Source organism: Sphaeramia orbicularis, chromosome 11 (assembly GCF_902148855.1).
Source record: "Sphaeramia orbicularis chromosome 11, fSphaOr1.1, whole genome shotgun sequence".
NCBI lineage: Eukaryota > Metazoa > Chordata > Actinopteri > Kurtiformes > Apogonidae > Sphaeramia > Sphaeramia orbicularis.
In genome coordinates this window covers 43,881,581-43,903,053 of record NC_043967.1, presented here as the reverse complement: position 1 = coordinate 43,903,053, position 21,473 = coordinate 43,881,581, and the positions used below count along the sequence as shown (strand labels likewise).

Genomic DNA, 21,473 nt, shown 5'->3' with positions numbered 1-21,473 from the left:
TAGCCTTATTTATAACAGCACTGATCTCAAGGAGCTGCAGGGGCAGTGAGGCAGGTACTTTAGTGCACAGTTAAAGCATCACTATGGCCTTTAATGCCTTGAGGATTTTCCAATACACTTTTCATTTTGGTGCTTTATACCCCTTTGATCCTAAACTGGACATATGCCAAACTACATGAACTGCTCTACTGCAATTCTATTCATAATAAGCACATGAGGACGTGGCATTTAGATGTGATTAAAAAAAAAAAAAACAGACACAAACACAGAAGTCACGTCTAAATTCTTTATTTTTAAACCTGAAAGACAGAGACAGAAGGGTCGGTCCTCTGGACTGCTCGTCCTCTGCTGGATGTCTCCAGGTACTGCAACACCACCTGCAGCTCTGACAGACAGAACAACAATACTGCATCACAACATCGCTATATGAAAACAACTCCAAACAAACACATTTCAATAACAAACTGCGGTCCAACTCACATGTCCGTCATCCTGGCATCACCACAGTACATGCACGGTCTCCTGCAGCGCTGGCATTTTTAAATCAGACTTCATTTTACCTTAAAACAAAACAAAAAAAAAAAACAGTTATTTACCATTCGCACTGAGTCTTAATGGCAGGAACATCTGGCAGGTTGTGAAAGTGAAAAGGACACAAGATAGGTGATTTGCAAAGGACTCATGAGGACATTTTTAAACAGAAAACACAAATATACAAAGGCAAACAGCACTCCATTTGATTTACAAAGTTTAGAGCCCTAAGTGGGTGGGGGGCACCATAACAGGTTAAACAACCACTGAAATCTTACCGTAGCAAAATGCTGTGGACCTTATCCTCCTTCGATCACTCGAGGTTCCTGTGGCAAGAAACAGACAATGAGACTCCAGTAGTTGAATAGCTTAGTCTGCTTTGAATTACTTTTTCCTAAATATTCCATTCTGAAATTTGTGATGGCATCTTTAAAATGACAAAACACCTATGTATTTCAGTGTGTGTGAGCTTTGTGTTTACTGTGTTTGGATTGTGTTCTAGTGTTGTAAACAGATCTTCATGAGAATGTCAAGATGACTTATGTGGAAATGACTGCTTGGAGAAGTACAGCTATGTAGTGTGAGATGTAATACATGTTTTAGAGGCATCTCAACGCCCTGAAGTAGGTAGATTTGTTTGAAACTGCAGAGAGGACGAGACAAATGCAGGACAGGACATTCAAATCTGCAGTCCTCAGAGGGATACTGCTGTTACAAAGCCATGTGAACTTGACTTTGTACTGAAACAAACGGAGCTGAGAGCTGCACCATCGGTAACCTCGTACAGAAGTACACCTTCAGTCATTTGTAGAGTCAGTCTGGCAGACTTTGGGCAGCACCCTTTCAGCTGAGGCCATAAGAGGCCAAAAGGGTAATTCTGGCATCACACTCAGATTATAACATAGAAAGAGTTTCACCAATCAGGATTTAGGTTTTAGAAAATGGATCACAGTGCAGACAGATACATACTTGACAGCCCTGAAGGCTTGAATCACTGCATTGGCTGAACAAAGTGCAGTTTCCTCTTTAGGTCCAACAGAGTTTGTGACAAAAGGTAACGCTTCAGTCCTTTACAGCTACAGAACTCTGAAGTACAAACAACAAAAACAAACTGCCACAGTTGTGTTGTTCTGTACATTACAAAACATGTGGCTGGTCACTGGAATGACAAGGAGAAAGTAAAATGCAGAGTGACAAAAATACGACACCGAGTACTGAGAAGAGAGGACAGAAAGGTTACAGTTGGTTTTAGGTTATCACTACTACTGCTGCTGCAGCAACATGTTGATAGGAAAATACAAACCCCCCTCCCAACAACACACTCAGGATAGGATATAACAAACATGAGTTAATGCATTTTCCTCATGTATACATAATTTTACATTCTGTCAACAAATAAGACAATAACATCTGAAGTTACTAATGACGTTTAACTGACTGCATCACAACTACAGTTGTTTGTGTTCTGTAAATGATGTGCCCCTGAATGCATTAGGCGATTACAGTATTGTTTCAGTGAAAATATTCTTCAACTCAGAGGGGTGATGTGCAAATGGGGGGAAGAAGCTACCAAATATGAAACCACCGAGGAAAGTCCTGGCTATTGGTTTAGATGTTAAAATCATCTGAAACATTAAATAAAAAAAAAAAAAAAAAACACAAAGTCAATTCTATCATCAAACTGTACTTTAAAGTGGTATGGACTACTAAAAAATAGTCTGCCATCTAGCCCAGAGAAACCCAACAGTACAAATATGATGTGATTCACTGCAAGCACATCCCAACCCCAGCACTTAAGTTCACAGGTCAAACCCAGAGTCATTGAGAGTAGATAAGACAGATGGTGCAGGTTTACAATTCGTGAAAGTGCTAAGAACTGAAACATCTTAGAACATTTCATGTTCAGATGAGTAACTATGGTTTGTTCTGTAATCTAGGAGAAACTAAAATCAACTTGAATATAAAGTGTGCTTAGTTGTCTCTGAAAGAAAAAAAAAAGTATTTAAAATGTCAACAAGTGCAAGTAACCACAAAAGAATGACCATTTCAGCTTCTTGGAGATTCTGGTGATTTGACAGTTTACATGTGAACCCCGGAGAATCAGGAATACTATGTCCACCATAGGAGGTTTTCCTTAGACAGATTTTCAGAGAAGGCCATGCAGCGAACCAGGGCCAATACACAATCAAGTAGAGCCCGACTGATTAATCAACACCGGTCAATATGTAACCAATGTATTAACTTTTTTGCTGCGCAGAGATTCTGTCGCTCTGCTCTTGTGTGTCTGTGCTGCCTGGAGTGTTAGAGGAATAGTAAAGCGTGTTCAGTTTCACCCCCCCCCCCAACAATTTTTATGTCACTTATAAAATATACACTCACATCTTTTCCCAAAAGTCTGCTCTCCCCAGCATAACAACTACCAAATCTACAACCCGTGGTTCCCCATGGGTCACATACTAGTCAAATATAAGACTATGCAACTGTAAATTCACATGTCCACCATTTTCTAATAGGAGAGTATTCTATCAATTATTGATTTAGAGAACTGTATCCTGTGTGTATCAATGTTCTTTCATATATCATCCCATATATCAGTCATCAGCCAATATATCAGATATAGGCTATTTTTTTTTAGCCCCTAATATCAGTATCGGCCCCAAAAATCTCATATCGGCCGGGTCTACAAAAAAGCACCTATAAGCTCCAAAAACTTATGCTGGTTCTACTACATCATTTACTTGAATTTAGAGGAAAAAATATTGTAATGCAATACCAAATTAGATACTAACCTTTTAGATACCAGAGTTTATTTTATTTTTTTAAATATTCAGTTTTGATATCAAGATCTCAAACTGCTGTCTGCTTCAGTTACAAGTGAAGCTCGTCACAATATTGTGACTTCGGCACTTAAAGGTCAGAGAGTAGGAAAAAGGTGTTTCATTTTTTACAAACAGTTTCAACAACAAGATTATGTTGACAGTGGCTGAAGGCAAACTTCAAAAGGAATTAATGACTTTGAGGAATAACGGTCAAAAGAAAAATTGCTTCCATCTTGATTTAGAGCTAGTTTAATGTTCAGTGACTAAATTTTGACTTGTTTATTGAAACCGTTATCCAGTTTCTAATAAAGCAGCATGGTTCATTTCAGATATGCATTATCCGTTTTCAGTGTATACAGTTTTGGGGAGGAGTGATAAAGTTAAAATTAGTTACTGGGTTTTCAACGCTGCAAACTATAATGATTAATTCTGCCTTTAATCCATGACAGAAGATGTTGGCAATATGGCCGGCTCTTGGTCTTTTGATCAGACAGCACTGTTTGACGCACAAGAGGTGTAGCACATCTACCACACAACTTTCCATCATTGCATTTGGTCCAAAGCTTTCGGTCACTGCCATACTGAAGGCGAGATCTACAAAACACCTCTCAAATATGTCAAAGAACGTTTGTCATGAAAACCAACAGAGGGTGAATATGAACAAAGTTAGATTTTTTTCTTCACTGCAAACCATGAGTATCAATCTGAACTGTTGAACCAGTGACTCAGCTGTCCATAAACATTTCTTTACATACATACACGTATATAAGAGGCCAGGTAGTACAACCACACACACAATGCACGGCTGTAATGCTTTGCCACATCCACACACAAAAGGAGAGAACAGAGATCTGCACTGTGATGCCATTCTTCATAAGTGTGATGCCAGAAGCCCTGTAAACGCCACCTCTGAGCAATGACGTGTTAAATGAGGACAAAGAGGAAAGTTATTTGACAACTGTGCATCTTGTATTATAAACATGGGAGTGTACACTTACCTTATGTGTTCGGCTGATCTGTGTAAGCATACCTCTGGCTGCAGTGCAAACAAGTCCAGGCTTTACTGTCCACTGACTTCTGCAGAACTACTCATCGTCAATGTAACCCAATTGCAGAGAAGAGCCTCTACTGTAGACTGGGGCAGCCTGTCTTTGACAAGCTGGCTGACAGCAGCTAACGCACCTCTCATTTACTCAAAGACATGAAACACACACCAACACACCACAAGCACAGCACGCCACTCTCTCCACAGTAAAGTGCTGGGATTTTCTATCTCAATTGTGAATAGGAATCAATCAGATCTACTTCTGTGTTTTTGCCAACAACTAAAGGGGCCCTAAGGCTTTTCTTAAAAGATAAATAAAGAGGGAGGTTGGATCTAGGATTACAAAATGGCATAAGGCCACTTCTAAGCTTCACTTGAAACTTAACTGTCAGTGTCAATTTACTGTGATAAACTGGCATTTCCTGTTCAAAAAGCTCTGTAATAAAAAGCTCTGTAATAGACTTTTATGAAGGCTGCCTATAAACAAATTCTGACAACCAATTTATTACGTATGTATAAGAAACAAATTTATTTTACTTGACTAATTCAAAGCCAATGTGTTGCCAATAACAGATACATATTCTAAAAATCTGGAATAGTTAAAATAGTCTTATGACTAGTGATAGCCAAAAAGGCTTTTTTGTTATTTGCTTAGAAGGTTTTTAAAAAGAAATCATTTGTGAGTATACAAGTTCTAGCCACAATACATGCCAGCTGAATTCAACATAAGTTGTGGAAAGGTACCTCAGTACTTCCTCTCCTCTCCTTAAATCGTTTATGAAAGGAGAGGACATAATGCCATCCCACAAATCCTTGTGGCGGCAAGATCAAACATACAGCATTACTGACATTCCTGTAAATAAATATAACTGACAAGTCACGGTGAGTATGAGCAACCTTTGTAAACCATGTCATTATACTTTCGTGGCTGGGGCACTATAATTCTTTATTTCAATTCCAATCCTTTCAACGAAGTTAAATTTTTCACTTTTATATCTTGTGAAACAAAGTGAAAAAAAAAAGACGGTCTGAAATATCCAAGGCCAGCTTTTAACAGTCTGTCTTGAAACTACCACCATTGTATGATCATGTAATAATTTTTTTTAAAAATTTTTTTGGACTATTAAACCCCAGCCTTCAACTGCAAAATCCTTGGAAATCCGTGGTCCAAACTTGTATGGTTACTGGCTATTCCATTTAGCGTGGATGGCAGTCTGTTTAATCATGTGCACTTATGAGATAAAGGTAATGTCAAAGCTTCCATCTTTCAAATGTCACTGGGAAAGTGCAACAATAGCACCATTATGTATCATCACCAATAATGGATAATGTTCAAAATAGGTGCTACTGATCAACAACAGTGATGTCTTTTCACTTTCAACAGAACCACTCTGACAGATGCGGCGTACGGCCTTAGCTGGGATTAAATTCTGTGGTTACCACTGACTTTGAATATCTTGGTTTGGAAAGTTCCTTCCATCACGTTTAAAGATGGTCAAACCTGTTAAAGAAAAACAAATTGTACACAAAACCAACACAGACATAACATTACAGTTTTAAATTTATCCTTAGGTCCAATAATACGATCAAATCTGACTTTCTATGTGTAGAAGTTATTTGCATGATGTTCAAGTGTGTGAAGAGGGAAGTTATTTCAAGTAACATTTAACAATGCCCTAATTTTAGATTATATTTTTGGATTAAGGATTCAGATATTATCAATTCAGTATTAATGATCACATCCATTTTTAAAAGTTTGATTCAAGATGATTTTAAGTGTAAGAATGTTATCTGAAAACTTAAGGTCTAAAATGCTATGATGAATAACTATGTATGCAAGTATTAGAAGTTGTTTGTGCGTTTCCTCTTCCCCTCTTTTTAGCCGAGTAACATTTAATTCAGGGCCAACACTTCATTCAGTTGAAATCCAAATGTTGACCAGTCAGCCAGGAACTGAAATCTCTACAGTGGGTACAACACAGCAATTACAACGTGACTCTCGCTTGATAAAGTCAGAGAAAATACAGCCACATTTGAAGCATCTAAGCATTTATATCCTTAAATTCTAATTACCTTGCAGGTTATTTTATAAACAAAAAGGTGCATCCATAAAATAATTGTAAGAATTAGTAACCTTATGGTTCTACTTGGGCATAAATGAACTTAGTAAAGTTTTGTCCATTTTGCTGTGTGGCTTGAAAAACCAGTCCATCAACTCTGGTCTACTGCACAGAGGGTATAAACTGGATCCAGAAGTTATCTGGCCATTATCCGATTTCACAGCCGTAAAACAATCCACTGTTGTGGACTAGTTTGACTCTTATCACAAATACTTCTATTTCCATAAACCAAATCATCTAATTAGAGTATTCCTGCAAACATATCAAGTTAATGGTGGCATCAGCATATTTAATTGTGGTTGGTTATAATTTGCTGATTCCTTTTCTCCCCATTCATGCTACATGTAGGACTACATTTTTGTTAAAGTTCAAAGATTTTTAGTGCAGCATTTTAAGTAGTTGTAGTTTTAAATCTGAAGGGTCTTCAAGAATTCCACGAATATAATCAGTCGTGTTTCCATAAGTGTATTTTTTTTGCATATTTTTTAGAATATCATACTAGAAAATGTTTGTCAAAATTCAGAAAGAGCTTTATTTTGTAGATAAATTTTTAAACTGACTTGAAGCCATTTTTTGAGAAAAAAATAAATAAAACAGCACAACTTGGTAGTTTTTATGTCACCTGGGAAAGATCTTCAATAACCTTTGATTATATTGTAATTCAACTGGTCTGAGAGGAATCAAGACTTCTAGATCTACTTCTGCATTTTCAGGCTGTAGAAAACCTGCTATGTATGAGAAGTTTTGCTTGTCAAATATGGAACTGAGGGTTTAAATACATGACTGACAACTGTAATTACTGATCAGGTTCCATCAAGTACAATCTTGACAAGATGCAACTGCTCTTCTCCATGTGTCAACATGCCTAAACACAGCCTAAAATGATAATGGATTTATCTTTGTCTACAATCCATGTTTATATGTGGTCTTCAATTTGGACCAACAGGAGAGAACTGCAGAGGAAAGGTCTGAATTTTCGAATTTCCCCCAATTTCAATACGTGCAGATTTCATGCATTATAACATTCACATTAAGCATTTAATATTTACAGCATTTCCACAACATATTTGCAGGCATTTCCATATAGCCTTAAACATGGCTCATAGTTGCAACTGATAGTGTGGAGAGATAAGGGGATAAATCTTTAGCTCCTTTTCCTCCATGAAACATATTTCAGTCATTTTGGAATAGTATCAGTAACAAATTCACACCATCATTAAACAGGTTTTGTTTGATTACCAGCCTCTACAGTTTATTGCAGCCATATGTAATGTAGCTCATAGCGCCAACTTCTGATGACACTACATATCTTAAAGTACTTGTTCCAAATCTGTTTATAGAAATGCACATATTTTGCACCCTCTCCCTATTAAAAAAAAACAAACAAAAGTTTGGAAATTTGCTTTGAACTCACTTCACATTTTATGGAAACACGGCTACAGCTCATCTATCCATGAATACCAGCGAAAAGTCAAGGTTTTTTGTTTGTACCTACATGTGCCTGTAACATCTGTAACATCACTGTGCATTATTCTAATATGAAATATTTCATATGCACAGTATTTCACAGGACAGTGTTTAGAGTTTTTTCTCAAGCATTCCCGAGTCCGTACTAAACAGCCACAAAGCCCGTCATAATCCTTATCTTTAAAGCCGGTCATACCTGTTAAAGGAAAAATGTACAAAACACAAACACACGTAACATTTCATCTGTACACTCCATAACATCTAAGTGGGTTACCATATTCATCCAGTTCATCCATATTATTTCTTATTGTCATGTCAGAACTGCAGGGCTGTCAAAGCTATTTGACAAATTGGACAAAAATGCCACTAGCAGCATTGAAGTTAAATATTCAAATACTTTCCAGTCTAAGGTTGCACCGATCTGATATTAGAATCAGATATCACCCTGATATCAAAATGTTAGCTGGATTGGGGATCGGTAAAAGCAACCAATCCTAAAGACCAATCCTTCGCCTTAATAAGCAGGGGGGTTCATACGGGGTGGTGCGGAAGTGAAAGTGAAACTTAACAGTGTTACCAATTACTCTACATCTCCTGTTGTTGTGAAGCTCACCTTTTTCCTACCTCCTGAATCTTCGCAATCTTTCATTTGAGAAGGTAGAATGCTTGACCTGGCCTATTGTATACTATACAAATGTATAATAGGTCTAATGCGACTGTGATGATTTTTTTTTTCGTGTGGCGGCAAGGATTTTCCCGTGGCGCTGTGCCACTGCAAAACCTTACCAGCAGAAACGCATGGTATTATGATTGTTATTTTAAACGTCACAGTTAATTAACAGTCAAAGCTGCCAATAATCATCTCATCAAGTACAGTAGATTAAGAGCGGAACCAAAAACACACAAATATGAGCTTCCTGCACGGAATAAAAGCTACGTTACAGAAGCACTGCATTAAACACTCCACGAGTGAAAATGACAGAGAAGGAACAAGCTGTTCAGAAATTCAGACCATAAATATATTTTCGATGCAGGCTCACTTTCATTTCCATACAGCTTGCGTTCGCTACAGTCATCTACACAGCTTCAGGCTACCATTGCGCAACCCATTCACAACAATCTGGCTGCATAGCTTTCATACAGTAAGGCCGTTATTCTCCAGCAGCTCAAACTGTCATACAAACTTTGGGATGGTTAAGTTGTGAATTGATGTAGTAAACACGCTCTGTATGATCACAAGGCAAACTGCATAAAATAGTCTGATGCTTCACAACAGCGGGTGGTGGAGAGGAATTAGTAACACACATTTCATTTCACTTCCATGGGGGTGCGGTCCCCCCCGCAAAACAGTCGTAGTAATTGTGAAACCGAGATCATTTCTCTGACGATAATTGTAGCACCAAAATCTCTAATCGTTACATCCCTAATGTCATGCATGCCGAATGTAATTCTAAAAGTAACACGACGGACTTGTATGTGAAGGACATGGTGGGTTATATAATTCTGTAAATAAAGCTGTGAGAAAGTGAGCTCCCCTCACCTTATCAATGACTACCTCATGGGGGGTTTGTGCTGGGTGATTTATACTGTATAACCGTAGTTGCGAACGCACCTGCATGCACGCACAATGTCGTCACTTGCAACAGTTGAGAACCTTTGCTCTAAATCAACAATATTGGATCAGTATCAGGTATTGACCAATACGCAAGGCCCCAGCATCGGTATCGGAACTGAAAAAGTCGGATCGGTGCATCCTTATTCCAGACAGACACTCACCATTTACAGTGAGCAAGTGACTCCAAAGGTTATGTTAGAAAATCACTTTTAAATGTGTGAAAACCCCAAAAGGAACGTTATGATCAAGGTTTAAGCACTGACAAAATGCATCAGGAGCTTTACTGGTATATGGTCATTTGGTTGACAACAGAAGGTCATCAACAGAATATTAAAGTCATAATGGCCTAAACATGTTGAACACTGGACAACACTACTTAATGTCTCAGCATGGTTTCATTTTAAATACACCCATCATTCTAGTCATCCCTTCACATAGATAAGACTCAAAGAGCTTTAGAATATATTAAAGATCTTACTTACACTTACTGTTTGTTTCATCTTCACCTACCACCCAAGTCTTGCACATGCAAGTCAGTGTGAGTGAAGGTAGGAGTCCATGTGATGCCACAGTAATGTCACAGTACTTTCAAAAAAAGTACTGACATCATTGATAGGGGTGTGAGCAGAGTTTCAATGGGAAAAGTCATGGGGGTGTTAAATTTTTCATGGCATGTCTTCAAAGGGACACAATTATACAAAAATACAATGATTCTGTGGTGTGAAAAATGCTGTGGACAGGCTTTAAGGTGAATGTTTTCTCCCTCTCTCTTTTTTTTTTTTTTTTTTTTTTTTTAAATCTAGTGTTACTCGGTCCACAATCAGATAGAATTAATGCCACTCTGAATGTGCGACAAACACAGTGGGCAGTAGTCATTTCAACATTATAAATGGTGTAAGATCGGTGTGTCAGATGCAGAGAAAGCTCAACAGCAACACACTGTACTATCTGTTGAGTCCACATCAGTTCAATGCCTCCAACATGCTTTCCCTCAACTCCAAATTAAAAAATTATGTTAAAATAAAACCAGTGGAAAATGTAAAAAAAGAAAAAAAAAATTTTTTTTCTCCAAGTCATCATTTTGCAAAAATGATTTAGCCAACAGCTGATCAGATTTCTTGCTTCTGTGTGGCATGATGCAAAACAAAGTTCACAAAATGGGCAAAGTTCAGTTCCTCTGACAAAAGGAAGAAAAACAGCAGGCACAAAAAGTGCAGACGATCTCCATTTTTTTTCAAATTCAAAGACAGTGACAGTGAGATGGTGGGTATGGAGACTGCTATAATCAACTTTTTGTTGTATTCAGTACTAGCTGTTGTGAAGACGTACATATTGAATATATACGCACGTATACATGAATAAATAAAGTTGGAAGTATCTGCAAGTTTAAATTTAAAAATGCATAAATGTTTGATCTCGGGTTTAGCATATGTTTACGGAAGTCCCTGTGGGGCTCCGACAGTCATATTCAGGGTGCTTGCTCTTTATCCAAATAAAAATTCCAGACTTTTTCAAAAACGCTACCTGTTGTATGCAGTAGAAAAGTTCATTTTAATAAATGCATGTATGAATTAATACATAGGCCTAATTCACATTATATGAAACATGAAAATCACAAAAGTGCAAAGATATCACACAAACCAGTTTCACTAGAATCATTCCAGTACCGAGCGGTTAGCCAAATCATAAAAATTTTTTATGCTTTCCTCATGTATTTATTATCTTATGAGATTATGTCCCTTTAACCGTACTCTAAAATTCAACTGTGAGATAAACTTGTTTCCAAACTTTACTAAGACTTTCACACAAAATATATTTTTTTAAGTTTCAAAATTCTATATTTTTCAAGACTTTCAAGACCTGCGCAAGCACCCTGCATACTGCGGTGGACTTTTGTTAAAAAAATCCTGTAATTAATGTGAACAATACAAGAAATTATAGATTCCAAAAAAGTACTCCACTTCTACAGTGATCTTTTCATATCACTGTCTGAGATGAACTCTCTTCAAAACTTAAAATTGGTATAAAGGTCTGTTTAAAACTCACTGGACCCATTTTTTGACTTATTAGTAATGATACACAAAGTTTAAAAATAGCATTATGATGCCAGGGTTAACTGTGGCACTACAAACCTTTTCTCACCAGTTATTGACCAAAAAAAAAAAATGTGTGTACATTGTGGCAACGCTGATGCAGCTTTACTAGTTCAAAGCATCCCTTGTGGCAATGATGTCAATAAACACCTAATGTTGCTTTGACATGTTTATTGCTGCTGCTACTTCTACTACCACTGATACTACTACTACTGATACTAGTACTATTACTACTAGCTACAGGTGGATGGTAAGGTGTCTACAATATAATTTCCATTTGCCTGGAAATTCACAACCAATTGCTAAACATAGCAGCCCTGCACAATGCCGTTTGGCTTGGGTCTAGTTCAGTTGCCAACAATCATAATGATACCATAGGCGTCTTAAAGGCTCCATGTGTGGTATTTCTGTTCTCCTGGTGCATGACTATACAAGTGTTGCTCAACCATTACAGATAAAGCAACAGTTATTTTGAACTATTTTGTCCCAAAATTCAAATGATTTTTTTACAATAAAAGTGTTCTCCAAGAAAATTATGCAAGGAAAAAAAATGAAGAAAAATTAAGAGCTTTCATGCAGCTTACACATTATATGGGACCAAAGTTTGCTGTGATTTATAGAGAACACTGAAAAAAGGGGTCAGGAAAGTGGCAGAAATAACACATAGACCCTTTAAGATCTGATGTGGCTGTTTGCCTGGGTTCAGTTGTTTTATATCAAATGCTTCAAATGATAAGACTAAAAGTTTAAGGTTTGTCTCGATAGAATCAATGAACCTTTATTATGGTACATGCCTCGACTCCAAATGTATGGCACAAAACATAGCCATAGAAAGTTGAGAAAAATGTTACAATTATCACTTCACGACGACTCACAGAGCATAATACATCTAGAAAAAGAAATTATACATGAGTGATATAGAAGTACTTATCACATGAAAGTGACCTATCTTTCAATACTACTGACAATACAAAATAAAAAAAGAAAATATTGACTGTCATAAAATGAGTTAACTGTCAGGCTAAAATGGGAGCAACACTTTAAACTTAAATACAAGAAATTCGACTCAACATGTGTGTTTCGAAGATTCTATACAAAGGGTGCTGCTAGGTGCATCAAAAAGCAGCGTTTAAAAACGGGGTTTCTTAGAAGGACCATCAAATTCCTCACGGACCCTGCCGTACCCTTGATTACCAGGACCCATCCCCCTAGGACCACCCTGCGCAAAGCGTTCGCTACGCTGTGGGGGTCAATATGCACGGGAGGCAGACAGAGGCAGGGAATACAGGAAGGGGTCAGTGTGCAAGCACAGTTCATGTCCATTCAAAAGTTTAGAAAAATGTATGTCAATGATGGTGGTTATTATTGTGAGCAGATTTATAACAATCAGCAGGAGACACATCCGAAGAAACCGTTCGTTCCAATATGAAGATCCACAGGTGCCACAGGTTACATACGGAGAAGGAAGAGAGGGTAATGCTTTCGTTAGTCAGTGCCTACCTAGTATAGCATCTCCAATGCATGCCAAGACAAGCCAATACTGCTTGACAGGTCTAGCATTTTGTAAATGCTGACAATATATGCAGGTCTTAATAATAATTAAATACAACAGGTTTAAGGCCAAACCTCTTCAATACATAATTGTATTTTTTTTTTTTTTTTTAGAAATTTAGAAAAATCTATCAGATACAAAACACTAAACATTTTACCAGCATCCAACCTGATGAAGTTGAGATGCAGTGCTTTCAGTAAGTTCACTATCAAAAATGCTTGAAATGATGAAATGAAGTAAGTCAACTTATTTCCAAATGCCATTAATATAGAGAAGAACAGTCAAAGTATCACAGATATTTGAATTATACTGGTCCTTGAGCACAACAAATATAAACATTGTACAATAGGGGTGTAACAGTGCACTCGTTTGTACCGAACCGCTTCGGTTCGGGGCCTTCAATACAATACAGAGGTGTACTGAAGGATTACATGTAGCCTATGTGAAGAATGCAAACATTCACCTAAAGTTTCCACACGAACCTTGAAGCGGAACGCACACAGTATGAGCAGGGTGGCCACAAGCGGCACCCATGTGCAATATTTGATATCCTAGACCAGGGGTGGCCAACCCTGGTCCTGGAGAGCCACTATCCTGCATGTTTTAGATGTTTCCCTCTTCAAGAGCACTTGATGGTCATTATCAGGGTTCTGCAAAGCTTGATGATAGGCTTATCATTAGAATCAGGTGTTGGAAGAGGGATACATGTAAAACATGCAGGGTAGTGGCTCTCCAGGACCAGGGTTGGCCACCCCTGTCCTAGAGGGACGACTAAGCGGTACATGCACCATACACATGCTGAAGGTGAACCAGCAAAGCAGCTCAGAGCAGCATCACAGGTACAAAGCCAAAGTTGGAAGACCCTCCATCTTCTCTAAGTTCTCCAATTTGGGAGCATTTCAAATTCCCTGTCAGTTATGTCAATGGAGAGAGACAAATCAAGAGTGGTGTGCTGCCATTGTTTCATGAAGACTGGATATATTTATTTTGCACTTTTACTTCAATAAAGTTTTTTTTTTTTTTTTTTTAATGAGATTGGTCTCTTTCACTGTTCTGAAAATGTATCAAACCAAAGACCTCTGTACCAAAAACGTGCCGAACCAAAATTTTTCTGTACTATTATACCCCTATTGTACAAGTACAATATTAAGCACAAATCCTTTTCCACACCATGTGCATCAGAAAAAGAGAATGTGTCCAGAGCCCAACATCTCAAGGAAGGAGGAAAGCCTCCATTTAAGAACAAAGCACAGTACTGGAACAATATAAATTAGTGTGAGCCAACTAGATTAAAGTTTTCTGAGCCTCACCTTAAGGTGTAAATATAAAAGCAGTGTTGAGGTGCATTCTTTATTCAACTTCATGGACCATGAATTAAGCACACTGTTGGTATCATGCAAGAAGGTTTTCCTGGCAGCAAAAGCCTTCAAACTATTACCAAATGGTTTGGAAATCTTAATAAAATCACTTAACAGGAATAAACATGTTTGATTTGTCAACAGCTACAAATCTGTAGCACAAATTTTCAAATAAAAAGTATAGTTTGATAAAAATGAAATATATGCAGAAAACATATGTCATTCATTTGTAAGCATATACTTGCAAGATGCTTGATAGTTAACACATCGTACAAGCAAACATCTGTAAATTATAGGAAATTTACCTATATATTTTTTCCAAGATCTAACAAGGTTCAAAAACATTTAGCACCCCTGTTGTCCACAGTAACAAAACAAAGCCAATACTACTATGATCCTCTCACAGGATCTCACATTGCACCGGATATTAAAAATTAAAAACAAGTTTACTGTAGGCAAAAAAAAAAAAAAAAAAATTGCATTGGCCTACGTATCTGACAATCAAAACAAAGCTTTAAAAGGTGGGGCATTTTATATTTGAGGAGTCAGTTCGTAATTGTTTATATCTACGGTAGTGAGTGTCTTCAATGCATTTACAGTAGACCTGTAAGTGAACCCTCAAAATATTTCATTTTCTCAGTTCAACCTACAGTAGCCGTGAAGGAAAATAACTGGCAAGTATTACTGACCACCTAAACTAGAGACAACAGATTGCAGTTGAGAATGGCCCGTATCACTGATACTGACAAGCTTAGCTAGCAGCTGACGGCTAACACTGGGGCTGTGTGATATCACCAGTGTCTCGGATACCAATACTGATTATTTTACATCCAGATAATGGCACATATGATATAGTACATTCTGTGTGAATTCAATAAATGTTTACACAGATAACGACAGGGACTCAACAAATTATAGGTACTTTCAGATTATTTTCTCCTTTTAACAACCATTGCAGAATTTAAAGCATAAATGTCAAAATATAAAAAAGAAACATATTTTTCAACTGCGAATGCAATAAATGTAAATCTTAAATATAACACACAGTCGAATGTTTGACATGTCTTGTACATCTAGTTAACGGGGTTCATGTATGTGCTGTTCATGTCATGTGGAATAAACCATAACACGAATCATCCCTGTATCTTTTGCACTATATATCACACAGCCCAAGCGAACCATAGAAAATATTTTGATCATAAAAGCCTATTTGAACAGTATGTAACTTACAAATCACAATGGTGACATTGTGCTTTGTAATATTATCATTTCAAGTAATGTGAAATATAAAATATACCTTATGATTAAGAATGTCTTATAGTCAGGCTAATACAATGTTAAACAATACTGCCCCCATCAGTCACTCCTGCTGTGATCGATAATTTATGAATACTGTGTTCACAGTTTGATAGTGTGTTTCATCAACCTGCACTAAAATCCCTGTAAATGCTCTTTCACAAAAAAAAAAAAAAAAAAAAAACATTAAAAAAAAAAAAAAAAAAAAGATGTGTCAAACAGTAAATGTTGCTGGTCCAGGAAATGAAGCAGACCCCTACAGTATGTTTCTAGTGAAACACGAGAGGAGCTCATATACAACTTGATTCCCATGTATGACAGATGATGCGTAAAACTACTGGCACAGTATGAAAAGCTATTAAAAACTGCATAAGCACAATATCAACATTCAAAAAATATGCCATTCTGCCACCAGTCAAGAAAAAGTGCCTGTCCCGCTCACATCAGACAGGGCTTGCAATAGCAGCCTACAACACAATGTGTAATTACAAGAGTGAGCAGAGTCTACAGTTGTCAAAGAGAGTACTGCAGAGCAATTCTGTAGGCTTTAGTACAGGTTGATGTTTCTTATCTGATAAAAGACACTAAAATTCAGGAGAAGGTAACTGAGGGGGCTTTGCTGGCCAGTGCAAGAAACAAGATGGGGAAAAAAAAAATGCAAGACATCAGCAGACAGCTGGAACCACTATGGAACAAGGGTTCATGTTTACCCTTACTGCATGGCCAGCTGGCCTTGATATTTTCAATCAGCTGGGAGTCTTGAATAAAAGAAAAAAATCCAGACACTAGCTACATTGGCTACTGATATTCCCATAAAGGGGATACATTACCATTTCGTTGCCCATCATGCCTCCTGAAGATGATCCCATTCCCTGCTGCCCCTCAAATCCAAGTCCACTCATGGGAAACTTCTGGTTGGAGGAACCAAAGGACATGTCTACGGGAAACAAAACCAAAAGTCACACACAATATAAAATTAACCGTGATAGTACGAAAAAGGTAGGCCTGTTGAAGTGGAACCTTTTCATGAAGTAAAAGCTGCCTTTCAGATTGTCGTTTGTGAGCAATAGGGAACTTTACATTTAGAAGTGGTACATGCTAACCATTTATCATATGGCTGTAATGGACATAGGTCAACACTCCAACGCTCTGCTTTAATAACAGTTTATCATAATTGAAAAGACATGGGATGATACCACATACCTCCCATGCCCAGTGCTCCACCAGCACTCAGCCTCATTTCCCTGTCCCTCTGCAAGAAAAGAGCAAACAAGAAATAAACATTAAACCATGTAAATACTGTATTGTATGTAATACATGTGCTTACTACAATCCAGGACAGAGCTTTATGCAATCTCCAGATTAACTTACATCCAAAAAGTTGCCCATCCTGTAGTTCTCTTCACGCTGGCGACGCATCTGTTCTTCAATCTCTCTCTTGCGAAGCATTTCCTCTTCCCGCCTGCGACGCTCTTCCTCTTGTCTACAAACAATTTGAAAATGTGTCTTTTAGATACTCCCCATTACAAATGACAACTCACCAAATAAAAGATTGACTCTTCGGGGTGTTTGTTTAAGTCCTTATCTCCGATGTGTGGAAATTATTGCTAGTTTTACCATAAGATGCACAAACTCCTACCTCAGCTGCATCTCCTTTCTCTTTTGCATTTCCTGACTGTGGAGCTCCTCCATGCGTCGCAGCTCCTCCTGTCGCCTCAGCAGATCTGAAACAAGACCACTGCTGATTTAACTGCTATAAGAGACATTAAGTGCTTCACATCTAGAAAATACAATACTAATGAGTACTAAGTCAAGCATATGCAAAAAATGCAGTTAGTGTGTTTCATTTACCTTGTCTGAGCAGGTTGGCCTGGTGTTCATGGTAAGCATCCTCCATTTCACTCTCAAGCTTCTCACGGGCCTCACGCATGTTCTTCTCGACCTGCTGCCTCTGCTGCTTCTCCATTTCATCCAAGGATTTCCAACGTTTGGAGTACTCATACTCAAAAGTGCCTGGACGTGCAAAGCGAGGGGGTTCCTCACGCTCTCTAACAGTCAAAGGACAACCAGAATCAATATAACAAGTTTTATTTTCCATCCCTGAAACGATCAGAAGTATTCGTCCAAAATAAATCTATTCTTCAAAATGTTGTATTAATTGTCATATTGTAGTATAACCATTCTATGCCAATTCAACATGAGTACTGGTACTACACCAAGTGTAGTTTATGAATACAGTAGGGAACACTCTTCCTCCTCCTTCCTTGATTCTCAAGTTAAACATCTGCCACTACACAGAAAGCATTGATTTTTCAACAGCTGCACCCCCTACCAGCCCCCTGTTCACACTACGCCATCTGCTAATTGAATCATTTGTGCAACAAAGGGTAAAGGGGAATTACTCCTGTTAACTAGTGTAAAACCCTCTTCAAAACAGATGCCATGGTTGAATGAACACTTACGCTTGATATCTTGGGTTCTTCTGTGCCAGTTTCTCAGGAAGGCCATCTTCATCATCAACCTGTTCCATAGGCTCAACAATAACCGGTCGGGGTGACCTGTTAAGATGTTATATCCATATATGTGATCAATAGATGTTGACACAAAAATTCAACATTTAAACCTAAACTAAACCTTCTTTTTAAAACTGTCTTCAAAAGGTGAAGCTCATTGAGTTTGTGGTGATATCTGAGGTGTTTTCCGGCCTCAGTGTTTGCTCTAAACACAAAAAAAGTCTCCTAAAGGCTAATCAAAGCACTTACGTGGTAAGCAGGAAGACACCCTCATTGCATCGATCCAGGGCCTTTCTGGCTGCTGGTTTTGAGGCAAATTCAACAATGCCCCTGCCTGCTGACCGCCCACGGTCATCTACAATGACGATGGCCCTCTCAACCATTCCAAATTGGGAGAAAGCTTCTTCTAGGAGTTCATTTGAAACAAACGGTGACAAGTTCTTAACAGACAAGGCTGCAGAATGTGTGGCAAATCGCACACGCAGGGGTCTGCCTTTCATTGGTGTATCATCCAACTCTGCTTTTGCTATCTCTGCCAGAGCATGAGACTCCTACAACAAAAAGGAACAATATCATTAGCACACCTGTGCAGCTACAGCATTACATTGTATTAAGACAAATGTACAAATGTAAGGTGGTTATCTTACCAATCTGATGAAACCGAAGCCTTTGCTTTTATTGATAAAAACCTCGCTGGGCTCTCCATATTTTGCAAACATCTTCTTGAACTCTTCCTCTGTAATGTCATTGGGTAAGTTGCCAATGAACAGACGACACCGCTGAGTGTAAGACTTCTCACCAGGTTTAAGAAGCATGGACAACTTAAACTCCTAAAGACAAAGAGCAACATATTAGAATCAATCTTCAAGCGCGTGGTGTTATATTCGATGAGAATGAAGGATATCCGAGGACATTTGATGTTTATTGATCCTTTGTTTTGCCAACCCCCCTTTAAATACGTAGAACTACGGGAATAGACTTGACCTACATTTTATCGGCGCAAGTTAACATACAACTACTAGTCACAGTGAGTAAAAATACATGGATTCCACAGCACGCAAAGATTAATTTGTTTAATTTGAAAAGGTATGAGAGATGTTAAAGTGTAGTTTGAGAATTCGTACATTTTACGTTTTTCAGCGTTCTTAGCAAAATGGCGGATGGCTACAGCGACAAAAAATGGAGTTCGTTTGTTTTTATCCAGAGCACAGCCAAAAAACCGTGCGAGCGGTCTTCCCTGAAGCCGATGACTGTACTCAAGAGTGCACCGCCCGCTCGGGCCGCCAAGGTCGGCAAATTGCACATACTATTGTACTGCTATGAGCTAATGCTAGCTAATAAAGATTGTCGATGCCGTTCAAGACAAATGCGACACAAGTTTAAAAAAATAAAATAAAATTAAGCACCAACCTTTGGCGCGCTGGTGCCCTCTGTATCTGTGTTCTCTTGCGCCGATCCCCCATGCTTCCCGGTGTGCTTGGCCGCTGGTGGCTTCTGGCCTTGCTGGTGCCCTGTTTTCTGGCCTTGCTGGGGCCCTGTTCTCTGGCCTTGCTGATGCCCTGTTCTCTGGCCTTGCTGGGGCCCTGTTCTCTGGCCTTGCTGGGGCCCTGTTCTCTGGCCTTGCTGGGGACCTGGCTTCTGGCCTTGCTGGGGACCTGGCTTCTGGCCCTGCTGGGGCCCTGGCTTCTGGCCCTGCTGGAATCCTGGCTTCTGGCCATGCTGGAACCCTGGCTTTTGGCCTTGCTGAGGGCCTGTCCTCTGGCCTTGCGGTGGCTCAGTTTTCTGGTTTGGTTGCGGAGGTTGCTTCTGCTGTTGCCCATTAGCATTTGCAACCGGTGACTTCAGTGGCTGGTTCTTGTCTGCCTGGTTGGTTTGAGGAGAGGGCACGTTTGGTGTCGGTGTAGGTGACTGAATCTTCAGTGGAGTAGCTGCAGGCGGTTGCTTCTGTTGTTCCTCCTTTTCTTGGGCCGGTTTCTGCGGCTGTTGTTGCATCGGGCCTTTCATCGTAAGAGCCGGGCCAGGACTCGGTGGAGGAATAATTGGTGAAGACTGGTTCTGTTGTGGCTTCTGAGGGGTCTTCTGAGGGGGCTGGTTCGGCGGTCTGTTAAAGTTGTTTGCTCCCCTCCGATTTTGGTTCTGGTTTTGGAAAGGATGACTTCGGAAATGTGGGTTTCCAATCAATCCTCCTCGCATCGGTCCGCCAGGCCCAGCACCCCTGCGGGACATGAAATTATTCATGCCCATGCCGCCGCGGTTATGATTAAATCGAGACATTGACCTTTTTAATGGCGAATGTATAATTTGAATAGCAAAAATTTGGACAAATTTTCTGTGTCGCAATTTCTGCTGCCGGTCTTCTCAAAATGGCGGCCGACGGTTGAGCGTAAGGGGGTCTTTCTTTCTCCAATGTAGAGAGAAACGCCCACCTCCGTTCATTGGTCATCAGATCAGAAGGGGGAGTAACAAGGGGCGTTCAAGAATAAACAGGAAGTTAGTACTTTTGGGTGTTATTCATAAAGTACTATTGATTAATGTCTTCTGTGATGTGATTCTACAGTTGTCTACAACAGTTGCAGTTCCACTATTTTTTTTTTGTAATCTTTTGGCTAATTTGAAACAACTATTTCATAGGTTTATTTTGAGTATAAAAGCACACATACAAGCGTAATATTAATATATTCATTCATCTTCCTGCGGAAAGGCAAATGTCCCTTTATTAATCCATCGTATTTAATTTTTTTTTATAAGTATGGAGGGAGTGACCTACACTTCCTTCTACTATGGCTAGATGGACTGACTAATAGTACATTTAATTTCATACTTTTCTTCTAAAGCTAACTCACTAGAAAGCTAACTTTTAAAACATTATCCTGATTAAGTCTTATCCAGTTGATCATTGATAATGTCTTTTATTTGTCTAAAGGGTTACAAATAATTAAAGAGCAAAACACTAAGATTTTGCAATGGAATGACTGTTCAACCCACAGACACAACAGAAGCTCAACTCAGATTTTTTTTTTTCTTTTTTTTGTAATTTATTCCTTATACAGGTGTCTTGGAAACA

The 21,473-nt window shown here is 38.7% G+C and overlaps 1 protein-coding gene across 2 annotated transcripts; it reads right to left on the bottom strand.

Annotated features, from left to right (window-relative positions):
- Positions 1–272: 272 nt before the first annotated feature.
- On the bottom strand, positions 273–20,802 carry sfpq (splicing factor proline/glutamine-rich). Of its 2 annotated transcripts, XR_003936712.1 has the most exons (12): positions 19,820–20,802; positions 19,057–19,239; positions 18,659–18,960; positions 18,359–18,454; positions 17,748–17,944; positions 17,536–17,620; positions 17,268–17,379; positions 17,100–17,148; positions 16,727–16,833; positions 810–857; positions 481–560; positions 273–385 (listed from the first exon to the last, which is right to left on the bottom strand). XR_003936712.1 is itself a non-coding variant. In XM_030148248.1 (10 exons), the coding sequence occupies exons 1-10, from the start codon at positions 20,681–20,683 to the stop codon at positions 12,820–12,822; spliced, it is 2,106 nt and encodes a 701-aa protein (XP_030004108.1). In that variant the 5' UTR covers positions 20,684–20,801; the 3' UTR covers positions 11,447–12,819. The 2 variants fall into 2 exon arrangements, 1 of the variants encoding a protein (XP_030004108.1); XM_030148248.1 differs by lacking the exons at positions 273–385; positions 481–560; positions 810–857 and adding an exon at positions 11,447–12,930 and having other exon boundaries at positions 19,820–20,801.
- Between the last annotated feature and the right edge of the window lie 671 nt (positions 20,803–21,473).

Excerpts from the sequence above, each read along its gene's own strand:
- sfpq (XM_030148248.1), bottom strand. The coding sequence starts at position 20,683 with ATGTCTCGATTTAATCATAACCGCGGCGGCATGGGCATGAATAATTTC. Across the intron at positions 19,240-19,819 it reads AGGGCACCAGCGCGCCAAAG|GAGTTTAAGTTGTCCATGCT; the intron begins GTTGGTGCTTAA and ends CTTTGTCTTTAG. Across the intron at positions 16,834-17,099 it reads TGGAGCACTGGGCATGGGAG|ACATGTCCTTTGGTTCCTCC; the intron begins GTATGTGGTATC and ends TGTTTCCCGTAG.